The following is an 11,772-nucleotide window of genomic DNA, read 5'->3' as shown; positions in this document are numbered from 1 at the left end:
TAGCAGAAATTTTCATCTCTAATGGCTCTAATTTCCTTTGTATGCTCCACTGTGTGTAAGAGCCTGAAGTTTGATCCTCTTTCTGGGTTTTATGCAACGGCACAGGCTTTTGTGTACCACACCTCTAGCACAGGTGGTGTTCTCTCCTTGCACAGAGAAATACTCAGTTTATGCTCACTTTCATGTCCAATGGAGCTCGAGGCTGGTGTGAAGTCAGGTGGACTGCCACTGATTTACTTGTCCCCTCCTGCCCTCCTCTGGGAAAATCAAGTTGGTAACAAGTTGGGACAAACTCTTCAGGCTGAGATTTTTTTTAAAAATGGTTTTGATGACAAAACACCTCTAAGGATCTTAGCCTCTGCGTATTTCTCCATCTTGGGTGAAAACTCTGAGAAGGAAAAGAAAGAAAAGAAAAGAAAAGAAAGGAAAGGAAAGGAAAGAAAGGAAAGGAAAGGAAAGGAAAGGAAAGGAAAGGAAAGGAAAGGAAAGGAAAGGAAAGGAAAGGAAAGGAAAGGAAAGGAAAGAAAGGAAAGGAAAGGAAAGGAAAGAAAGGAAAGGAAAGGAAAGGAAAGGAAAGGAAGAAAGGAAAGGAAAGGAAAGGAAAGGAAAGGAAAGGAAAGGAAAGAAAAAGAAAAAAAGAAAAAGAAAAGAAAAGAAGTAACATACTGATTTGAGCTGCTGGGCATGGGTCTGTCCTTGCTCAGCTGCAAAGACTGCTATTCATTGAGGGGTAATGATTCAAATTTGGCAGGATGAGGCTAAGTAGTAATAATAATAATGATACTTAGCAGTTATTGCCATGATGCTTTCATTAAACGATTTAGAAAGCATCATTATTTTATTAAGCATCCTTATGTTTATTCTTCCATTAAATGAAGATTTGCTCATCAGAGCCCCATTAGTTAATGGACCTGTTGCCAATGGCTGCTGCTCCCAGAAGCATGAGAAACACCAAGCTCTGACTGCTCTTCAAGCTGTCTGGGAGCTGTGGAGGTGCCTTTGCATCACATGTGGCACCTGTGTCACACACCTTTAAAAGGGGCTTTCCCCTCATGGGAGCCACATGCAGCTCCCACCCCCATCGCCACCTCCCTGCGATTTGGCAGCAGGATGCTCATGGTGACTCCTCTTCCACGATCCACTAGGGAAAAGAGATGAGCCTTCAACAGGTTTTGTCATTGCTAATGTTTCATTTCATCTCCTCACACGTATTTTCCAGGTACCTCCTGACCTGGCCCTTTTGTGCCTTGCTGCCTCTGCATGGCAGATGCCATCGAGCTGACAGACATGTTTGGGGAGATCCAGTCTCCCAACTTCCCCGATTCCTATCCCAGTGACTCAGAAGTGACATGGAACATCTCTGTGCCTGATGGATTTAAAATCAAGCTGTACTTCATGCATTTGACTTGGAGTCATCCTACCTCTGTGAATACGACTATGTGAAGGTGAGCTGTGAGATCATGGGGCAGATGGTGAGGTAGACAGCAGACCTGTTGGGCCAGCTGAGAAAGGGTAGTGCTGGAAAAGCTGGGAACAAGACAGTTTTCCCCATTTATTGTGCACAAGAGTTGTCAGTCCACTGGACCACTGGGAGAGCTCAGGTAAGATGACAACATCCATTGGACTAACAGTGAGTAGGACACCAGAGGCAGAGGTTACCCACAGAGGATCTGATTTCTGGAAGTAGTTGGGCATCTGATTGTCATTGGACGAAATGGGATTTGCACACCTATGGGCTGATGAAACCCTTGTGGCTAAATGCCAGCCATGTGCAAGAAGGACCCCTGAGCTGGTCACACTTTGCCAGGCCATGGTTGTGGGTACACCTTGCAGCCATCCTGGGTCCCTGGCCATGACTTGCAGGCTCTTGGGACACACTGTCCAGCCCCCAGGGAAGCAAAAAAAGAAAGGCTAGACCTGAGCTTAAAGCTGTTATGGAGGTTCTCAGGGAGCTGTCATGGCCAAAACCTCCAAATATTTGTCTGCTTCATTGCTGGGCAGTAACCATCCAAAACTGCAGTGGACCACTCACTGCAGTGCCACAGAGCAACCTTGCCTTTAGCACCACAGGTCTCTCCAGGCAGGGCTCTCCTTCCCATCCAGGACAAGCTGGGTTCTCCATATCTTTGAAAATGGTCAAGTTTGGTGCTTCTGGCAAATCAGCAGTAGCAAGCAGGTGCTTTCTAGGATTGCTTGGTTGAACAGACCTTACCCCATCGTCCAGTACAAGCCTTACCCTGCCCCTCTGCACAGAGGCAGGCAGAGCTTGCTCCCAGGTCTGGAACCACAGAACCTAGCCCTGGTGCTACTTGCCAGATAATTGAAATTATTATTTTATTCTTGCCCTAAGAACACAAAGCAAACATTTGTGATTTTTTTTCTTCTAGAATCTGTTGCTCGCTGCTTTAATTTCCCCTTTGTGCTGGCACTCATTCTGCTACTAACAGCTCTCATTGAGGTTTGATTAGTTCTTTCTGCTTCTCCTGGAGCTTCTCCAAGCACAAGGGCCAGGGACATATATAGAGATATATTGCTTTAAAAACCCAATAAGCTCAAGGAACAGATTTCTTGGAAACTTTCCCCATTCCAAGCTTTACCCCTCCTCCTGCCCTTCACCCCCTGCTCTTTTTTCCTTTTTCATAAGTCTCCCTGTTATGTGGCCATGGTGCCAACTTGGCACCACAGCTCTCCCTGCCGCTGGATTTCTGTAAGAAGGCAGTATTTTTCACATGGATTTAGATCTCAGCTGTATAAATTTGCTTGGAGCTGTAACTCAGCTTGCAGAGCCTCGACCGCAGAATTACATTTGAAAAGTGATGAAAATGGATGGATTACGGAAGATCCGTAAGTTACTGTGCTGGGTAAGGGTGGAATGTTGATGCTACTAAACCACCCGCTTAGAAAACATCGAGGAGAGCAGTGAATGACTCTGTGGCTATTTTCCTCCTTGGGTTTGTATGTCCAGATCTGTCGCATCAGTGCAAGGTGTAAAAGCAGCGTCAGTGCACTCTTTGACAGAGGCCACAGCAAACATCTGTGGAATATAACTATAGATCTGGCACATAAGGTGCTTCTCTGTAATACTCTGCTGGTCCCAGGGAGGAAGCTCAGAAAGACACAGGTGGATCTATGCATTCCACAGCACTCAATGGATTCCCACCCATGAACTTCTACCATTGCTTTCTGAGCTTATGGGTGACTTTAATCTCCACAGCATCATATGGTAGAGAGTTACACAGGTTGAATATATGATTACATGCTTCTTTGTGTGTGTGTGTGTGTGTGTGTGTGTGTGTGTGTGAAGAAACACATTCTTGTTTGTTCAGAGTCTTCATCACCTTGACTGCCATAAGGAGGTTAAAATGGGGCTGAACAGGTAGGGATTCAGCTCATGACAGGCAAAAGCCCCTGTGCCCTGTCCTTTCCTTCCCTCAGTCCTTGGCTGCCCGCACACCTAAGCTCTTGAGCAGTGTAGAAACTCATCATGAGTGAGCTCAGGGCAAGCTGAGCTGCAAACCCACACAGATCTCTCCTTCGGGGTGGTCTGCAGAAGGGAACAGTTCCCAGAGCTCTAAAACAATGGCTAATTAAAACAATAGCTGTTTATTTATATATATGCACATATACGCGTGCGCGTGTGTATATATATATAAAAAGATCATGGCTCCTAAAGAAGTGCTCACAGGATGGGAGGCTTGTTTGTGCAAATGGGGATGGCAGAGAGGGGGAGTGAGCCAGGAGGAATGGGAGGAAAGCCCCCAAAATGCCCAACTGGAGAAGCCCCCCACGCAGGTAGAAAGCACCAGTCACACGCTGCCTCATGAAGCCAAACTCTGGGCCCCAGTGCATCAGAGACAGCCTCTTCTCAGATTTTGGGTGGCCACCCTCAGCCACCTGCCAGGTCCTTGGGGACAGGGAGCAGCCATCCACCCTGGGCTTTCAGCTCCTGCCCTCTGCCATGCTCCTCAGCAGGCTCTGCCCAGCTCGTTACTGTCCGCAGGGAACTGATTTGGGGGTTCCTCATTTGCAGAGGGTCTTACCGTGGGTTGTCCAACTCCTTTCTGGGGTCACCCAGCAATGAACACTTTTTCACAAAAGTCTCCAGCACTGGCCCAGAGCACCCCAAAAGTCATGACCATGACCAGGAAATCAGGTTAAGTGATCTGAATAGTGTCACTGAGGAACACTGTGGCAGAGGCAAAGAGATGGATGATGAAATCCTGACTTCTGAGGGGCCTTCGTGAGTAAATCTCCGAGCTTATTAGGGAGATCTGAGCCTAGGGTCCTGTCCATGAGGCCTTGCACATCGCTCAGTCAACCCCTGGAATGAAATCACCCCCGAGAACTTGTCAGCCAGCTAGGTATACCTTGATTGAAGATGAGGGGACATCCCCTTGCTGATGGCAGGGCACATGCAGGGACAGGGAATAAGCTTGGTGTCACATTCAGGGCATTGTGTGCCCAGTCTGGGGCTGCAAGAAGGGTGCACAGGACCCATCTACACTTCTGCTCAAAGGAGGGATAAAAGGCACAAATCAAGGTTTGCCATGAACTAAGGGTTCAGGAGGAGAGCATCCTCTTTTGCTCCTGTCAGACAGCCCCAGTCAGGGGGTTATTCATGCCTTGGGAATGCAGGGTCCCCAGAGGAGCACTTCAAATCCCAGGAGGCAGCTGGGAGATGGTTCTGTGCAGAGCAGTGTGGTAGCACTGGCCACCCCCTGCACCGCTGGGGACCACAGTTACCCCCAGTGCAGGGGAAGGAGGAGGACCAGGCATGGGAGCAAACCAACAGGTCCTGCAGCACCCCAACATCCCGCCTGGGTCTCTTTTCACCCTCACCCTCTCTAGGGAAGAGGCCTAGCCCAGAAATAGAGCATGTGGGCACAGCTGCCATCCTGGGAGGGGACAGCCTCTGGACGCCAAGCCAAGTCCACAGCACAGGAAACCAGACATCCTCCTTTTTTGGCTGTGGCAGGGCTGCCACACGTTCCCATGGATATTCAGGACAATTTCATGTTTGCATATGAAAGGACCCTTGATGTGTTTCGGGGAGAGGATCTCCAGGAGACCTAGAGGGAGGCTCTTGCAGGGGCTGTCCCATCTCTGCCTCATTCCCAACAGTCAGCAGCAGCAATGTGTTGATCTGGATGTTGTGTTCTTGCAACACTGACTGCGGGGCCACTCGGCGGGGGCCACTTCATGCCCTTCCCTGGCTTTGAGTGTCTCCTCCCCATGTCATGTTCCCAGTGTCTTCAGCCCAGCACTGCGATTTCTCTGCCTAATGAGCCATTTATATATATTACAAGTGGTATGTTTGGCCTTCATCAGTCCAATTAGTGCATTCCTGGAGGGCTGGAGGGGGGGCTGGTGGTGGCTGTGTTTCCGTGTTGCCGACTGCCTGCTCCTCTCTGCTGCCGGCAGCAGACACCAAACTGCCGAGCCAAACTCCCCTTGGTGATCGTGGCATTTCGTTAACCCACCGGCTGCAGGAGGCATCTCTGGAGCATCAATGCCCGGTATCCCCAGCAGCCCATGCCTTGGGGCAGCCTTTCTCTCCTGCTGAGCCAGAGTACCCCAGCTCCTGCCCCAAAGAGGGAAATCAGTGTGGGGCAGAGAGGGGCCCCACAGCTTGGGACACCACTTCCCTTACCCACAGCACTAGCTAAAATGCAGGGGGACAGAACCATAACCAGGGAGGGACTCCCATCTGCCTCCATCCAGAGGGGCAGAAATCTTAATGAGAGAATGAGGATGCAAGCAGAAACAGGGAACACAGCAGAAGGCATTGGCAAGGGTAAATTTAAGGCACGAGGGTGTCACTATATTTTATTTTTCAAAGGAGGATTCTTTCAGCGTATTTTTATAGGGAATTTCTCTGTGGCAATTGATATTTCCCTCAGGGACACATCTTCTCTAGTGAAAACGTCGACATCGTGACCCGAGAGGGAGAAACTCCAAACAAACAACCAGGATTTAATTACCAGCCTGCTCACTGGATGTAAATGATCCACAAAAAAAAGTATACAGTCCCCAGCAGAAGCAGCAAATATTAACCAGGGATGATGACCTCTCTGTTTAGTTTACTGCTGGAGGGCTGCCTCTGCTCCCTGTGGCTTGGGGCATGGGACCCGTCTCAGATAAGAGGCCACGGATACCTTCAGTGAGGAGAGCATGGCTCTCCCGGGCCCCGTCCTTCTGCTCTGGGGCTGTATCCAGGGATGCTGGGAGCAGTGTTGAGGCCAGCCCCATGGATGGAGCATCCTCTGGCCGAGACACAGGGCACTGGGAAGATTTTCCCGCACTTTGGTGATGCTGTGCTGCAGATCCTGGGGCTTAAGGAGAGGGATGGGAGATCACACAGTGGTTCATGTGTCCTGGCAGAGGTGACAGCCACCAACCCCACACAGAGCGGCCGCTGGAAATTCCTCCTTCCCACAGATTTCCTTAAGAAAAAAGCATTTTCTGTGGAAAAGGCTGCATCCCACGTGCTTGCACAGCCAAGTCTGTGTATTGGGGCCAAAATGCCTTTTTCCATCCTCGGTGATGGCACTCCCGTTTTTCAGTCTGAAACACTATTTCAAAACAATTTTTCAGATTTAAAAGCAATTCTAAAGCACCACAGTATATTTCAAAGGGATTGAAACCAGATGGAGCCCAAATTACTTGTTTTCTTTTTTTCCCCCAGAATGCTGTCACCAAAAAAAAAAACACAATTCAATTGGGTTTTTGTCCCAAAGCAGGCCACGTGTTTTTTCTCCAAATTCTCAAAATTTATCATCGGAAAGTCTCTCTCTTTTCTGGCCAGCTCCAGCTTGTATGAGAGGATGGAAAATATCTGGAGGCAATGTCAAGGCATGCTGAGTCGCCATTTCCATGTTGGCTTTCCCTGGTGTGAACGAGTTTCCGCCTGTTTGTTCAGCTCTGGGAAATTTCCCTTTCAGACCCGGACCCTCCCCAGCAAGCACATCCTAAGGGTCTCCAGAAGACAGGGATGCAGTCAGAGAACAGTCTTGCCTTACTGAGGCCACACAAGCCAGGGGCTGCATTCCAACACCTCCAGGAGCCCAAGGGTCCTCAAGCAGATGACTGTTTTCCCCAGGCATGTGCTGGGGGACTGCACACTTCATCACAGCCTCGATAGCCGTGGCTTGGCATGAATGGTGGAGGGTTGGCTGGTGGTGTTCATCACATTCCTCTGCTGAGGCTTATTCATATCTGAACCTCCTGAGGGAAAGCAGGCAGAGTGCTGGGAACCGCCTGGGAGAGGTCGTGGTTAAGACAGGGGTTGGGGATGGGATGTGTAGGAGAAGAAGATAAATCAATGCTGGAGAAAATGGCAAGGAAAAAGGAAAGGAGAGGCTTTCTAGGGAAAACTGAAGATTTTCTGCAGGGATTACATTGTTTTAAGGCACAGATGAGGCTGTGTTTTAAACAGATGCACATAGAGAGTACTGAACGTGCTGACATGACAACAGGGCATGCTGGCTCATTACTCCCCTTCTTCATCCCTCTGGATGCGTGGTCAGAGTCCAAACAGTGCCTGGCACCACAGGTCTGGAGCCATACAGGGACCCTGGGTACCACAGACAGGACAAAGATTGTCCAAAGGCAGCACAGGGAACAGAAACACCAACCAAATTACAGCTGCTGCTTTGAAGTGATGCAAAACCAGTGGGCAGAGGCTCCTCTGGGCACCCTCCCAGCAGCAGAGACCTCCATGCAGATTCCCTGCCTGGATCAGTGTTTGGGCCATGGGAAAGGGCGAGGGGGAGCATCTCAGGTACTGACAGCTCTGAATGGGAATGACACAGCCCAGGGGCTGATTTTCACACCTCTTCTTCTGCACCACCTGTCCCGGTCCTTACTCCACCTCCGAAATGGGCTCCCACCCTGCATCCTCCCCTTACACCCTCCCAGCTCCTCCCTACATCCTGAATGCTACCTGCTCTCGACATCTGCTTCAGAGGGTGACTCCAGACAGAGCAGGCAGACCTGAGTCCCTGTGCACATTTTGCAGAACCCACTTAATTGCTTTACTGCACTAACAGCATCTCAAAGAGCTGGATCAGTGGGAGTCAGACCTGTCATGCTCTGAACATCCCTGGAATCACTCTTGGCTGCAGAAGGTGACGTGAATGCACTGGGAATGACTGGAAAATGCTATTTCAAAGATGCCCTGGGAAGGGCCAAGGCAGAAGAATGATGAGCAGGACAGGGCTTGCAGGGTCCAGAGCTGCATCCTCAGGCTGTGGCCATCCAACAGAGGCACTGGTCAGCTCTGGAAGGGGGTAGGCTGGGCAAGCACAGGCAAAGGTGTGAGCCGCTGGGTGCAGAGATGATTCCAAGCCCAGCTTGATATCCCTGAGGAACACATGGCAGGCTCTCTAGGCTCACCCCTTCTTTCTGCTAACAGGTTGAAGCTGAGGACCAGGAGCTGGCAACCTTCTGTGGCAGGGAGACGACAGACACAGAGCAGGCTCCTGGCCAGCAAGTGATCCTGTCCCCAGGGCCCTACATGGGGCTCACCTTCAGATCCGACTTCTCCAATGAGGAACGCTTCACTGGCTTTGACGCCCATTACACGGCCGTGGGTAAGCAGCATTTGAGCCTTCAGGATGAGCTTCTAGGGTAGGGTAACGAATTTGCAAAGATCACATCCCAAGTCGGCCTTGGGGACCCTGGCAAGACAGGAGCTTGTGTGCAGCCCTTGGGCCATGTGGGACTCACTGGGCGCTCATGTGACCCACCACATGGGACAACTAATTTCTCAGTGTTGTGGCAAATGCCCCCATGAGGAATGACATGTGGAGGACTGCAAGATGACCTCTCTACCTTGTTATCTTCATCCTAGATGTGGATGAGTGCCTGGAGAAGAGTGATGAGGAGCTGGCATGTGACCACTACTGCCACAACTACATTGGCGGGTACTACTGCTCCTGCAGGTTCGGGTACATCCTCCACTCCGACAACAGGACCTGCAAAGGTACCACCCAGGCACAGTTCAGACACATGGATGGTCATACAGAGGGGTTTCTGAGCAGGCAACAGACCTACCGAACACAGGCAAAACTGCCTTTTTTTGCTGCCAGGAGGGAGGAGGTGCCTCTTCCCCACAAACCAGTAATCTGGGACTGTTTTTTCCCATGGGCTGTGCTCCTCAGCTAAAGTCTATAGACCTCCTCAAGTCAGAGAAATTAAAAGCTTTAGTCTGTGCTCTGAAAGTGTATCATGTAGATTAGCTGGGACTAGCTCTCAGCGCAGGGCCTCTGTGCCAAAGGCATATTTGAAAGTGTGAGATATGTGAGATGCTCCATGCATGGACAAATATTTGGGTTCCATAGACCCACTCAACAGATCCCACTCCACCGGGAGGGCTCGTGAGTGTGGTCAGGATTGGGACATGACTGTCAGGGCCCTGACAAAGCCATGGCTGTGTTTCAGTGGAGTGCAGTGACAACCTCTACACCCAGAGGAGCGGGATCATCACCAGCGCTGACTTCCCCAGCCCCTACCCTAAGAGCTCAGACTGCCTGTACCGTATCGAGCTGGAGGAGGGTTTCTTCATCACCCTGGACTTCGAGGACAGCTTTGATGTGGAAGACCACCCCGAGGTGACCTGTCCATATGACTACATCAAGGTGAGCTGGGGTCTGAACACTCCTCCTCTGCTGCTCGCCTTTCTTTTTCCCAGTGCCCTGGTGAGGGGACCAAATCACCCCAGACTAAACAGGAGTGATGTAGCCATCAGGAGCCCTATGCTCTCTTGTCCCTATGTCTCTTATCACATCTGATTTTGAACCTTTCAGCCAACAGTGACCCTCTTTCTGTTCACATCCCCCAATACATGGTGCTTAAGCCCCACTGACCCCACTGCAGGCCTACCCATTAGTCTCAGGGATCAAAGACCCTCCTCACACCATCCACTCGTCTTTGCCTCGTCAGATCAAAGCTGGCCCAAAGGAGTTTGGACCTTTCTGTGGAGAGAAGTCCCCAGGACGCATTGAAACCGAAACTAACAGTGTGCAGATCCTCTTCCACAGTGACAACTCCGGAGAGAACAGGGGCTGGAAGCTGTCATACACAGCAATTGGTAAGTCCTGCTGTCTTCCATTGTTTGTTGGGCTTGGGAATAGGAAGGGCTTTATAGGTGGACACCATGAGTTTGGTGGTCCATAATCCTGTCTCCAGAAAGGATCTGTTCCAGAAATCCCACAAGGAGAGGCATAAGTAACACAGAGCCCTCCTTCCAAAGGATGCTTTTTCAGATGGGCCCTGAACCACGATGACATTGCAAAGCAGAGCAATTTTGGGCACGGTAATTGCACAGGCTACTGTTATTAGCTCCCAGATTTGTAATGCCCAAAGCCAGAGAATTACAGACTGGAGGAAAGACCTGGAGCCTTCATGCCTTCTAGAAGAGCCTGGATGAGCCGTGCCAATGTAGATTAGAACAGGAGCAGAGCAGAAATGTTCAAACTCTGCTACATGGGCTGGCTGGCAGAGCTGGGACTCTGCATTTCCTCTATTTATTCTGCTGTGTTTTGTTTTGCTTCATTTTCTTGTATTCAAAGGAAACCCATGCCCACCAGTGCAACCACCAATCAATGGGAAAATTGAACCTTCTCAAGCCAAGTACACCTTCAAAGACCAGGTTGTCATCAGTTGCAACACTGGATACAAAGTGCTGAAGGTATGGGGAAAGTATGTGGAGCTGGGAATAGGGTAGAAAATGGAGGATCCTTCTGCTCAAAGGCATTGCAGCTCTGGGAGAACAAACACAACCCACACGATATCCTTACCCTCTTCCCAGGGGTGAGGAAAAAGCCTCCTCTGAAAGCCACCACCTTTCCTTTCCAAAGACACAGAGGAAGACAGGAGAGAGCACTTTTCTGAGCCACTGTCTCAGCATCTCTCCAGACCCAGCAAGCTCATTGAATGTCAGGCTTGTCACCTCTGCCAGAGAAAAAGTCAGCAAAAGCCCCAGGGGAGTGCTAGGGTTTTGTCTGTTCTCCCCCTCAATGAGCACTGGCTCAGCAGCCCTACAGAGGCTGGGAGGTCCTCTGGGACTTAGGGACAGCTTCAGCAAGTCACAGGAAGTAGGATTTTGGCAGGCCCTCTCCAGGAAGCAGCTGGTAACCACAGGGTGTGTGGGTGACTCACGGGGTGGCTGTCTTCCCTCCAAACCAGTAGCCCACTGTGACTTCCAACATGGAGTTGGATATTTCTCTGATCTCCTCCTAGTCCCATTCTTCATGCAGAGCTGCCTCCTTACACATCCCATCATCTAGAACAGGAATAAATGACTCCAGTTCTTTTGCTTCAGCATGCCACTGAGTTGCTGGCAACAAAAAAACTCTCTAAGTTTTTCATTATGATTTTATTGCAATTTTTAGCTCCTCTTTCAGAGGAGGCTGGAGACGACTAAATCACCAAGACATTCCCTTTTAATCAAGAAATTTATTTCTTTTCCTTGAACATTAACAGGTGTTTTCTTTTTTGTTGGCACCTTCTACACAGGATAACGTGGAAAGCGACTCCTTCCAGATTGAGTGTCTGAAGGATGGGACATGGAGTAACAATATCCCTATCTGCAAAAGTAAGGACACCCTTCCCCACCCTGCCAATGTCCTTTTCCTGCTAAAATAATTTCACGCTAACAGGAGCTGCCCTGCCAGAGTGAAGTTCCTTACACAGAAACACAAACCCAGCCAGAGAGGCTACGTAACCCTGCAAAGCTCTTTTGGCTTGTTCTTGGATAACGTAGTGGGGCTC

The 11,772-nt window shown here is 50.0% G+C and overlaps 1 protein-coding gene across 1 annotated transcript in view; it reads left to right on the top strand.

Annotated features, from left to right (window-relative positions):
- The window catches only part of LOC135419604 (mannan-binding lectin serine protease 1-like), a 29,652-nt gene that overhangs the window by 7,853 nt on the left and 10,027 nt on the right, over positions 1-11,772 (top strand). The window contains 6 exon segments of the mRNA XM_064666198.1: positions 8,414-8,591; positions 8,852-8,983; positions 9,442-9,638; positions 9,943-10,090; positions 10,572-10,690; positions 11,518-11,596. Of these exon segments, the coding sequence (XP_064522268.1) occupies positions 8,414-8,591; positions 8,852-8,983; positions 9,442-9,638; positions 9,943-10,090; positions 10,572-10,690; positions 11,518-11,596 (853 nt within the window).

This window comes from Pseudopipra pipra, chromosome 10 (assembly GCF_036250125.1).
Source record: "Pseudopipra pipra isolate bDixPip1 chromosome 10, bDixPip1.hap1, whole genome shotgun sequence".
Classification (NCBI taxonomy): Eukaryota; Metazoa; Chordata; class Aves; order Passeriformes; family Pipridae; genus Pseudopipra; species Pseudopipra pipra.
This window is presented reverse-complemented; position numbering and strand designations above follow the sequence as displayed.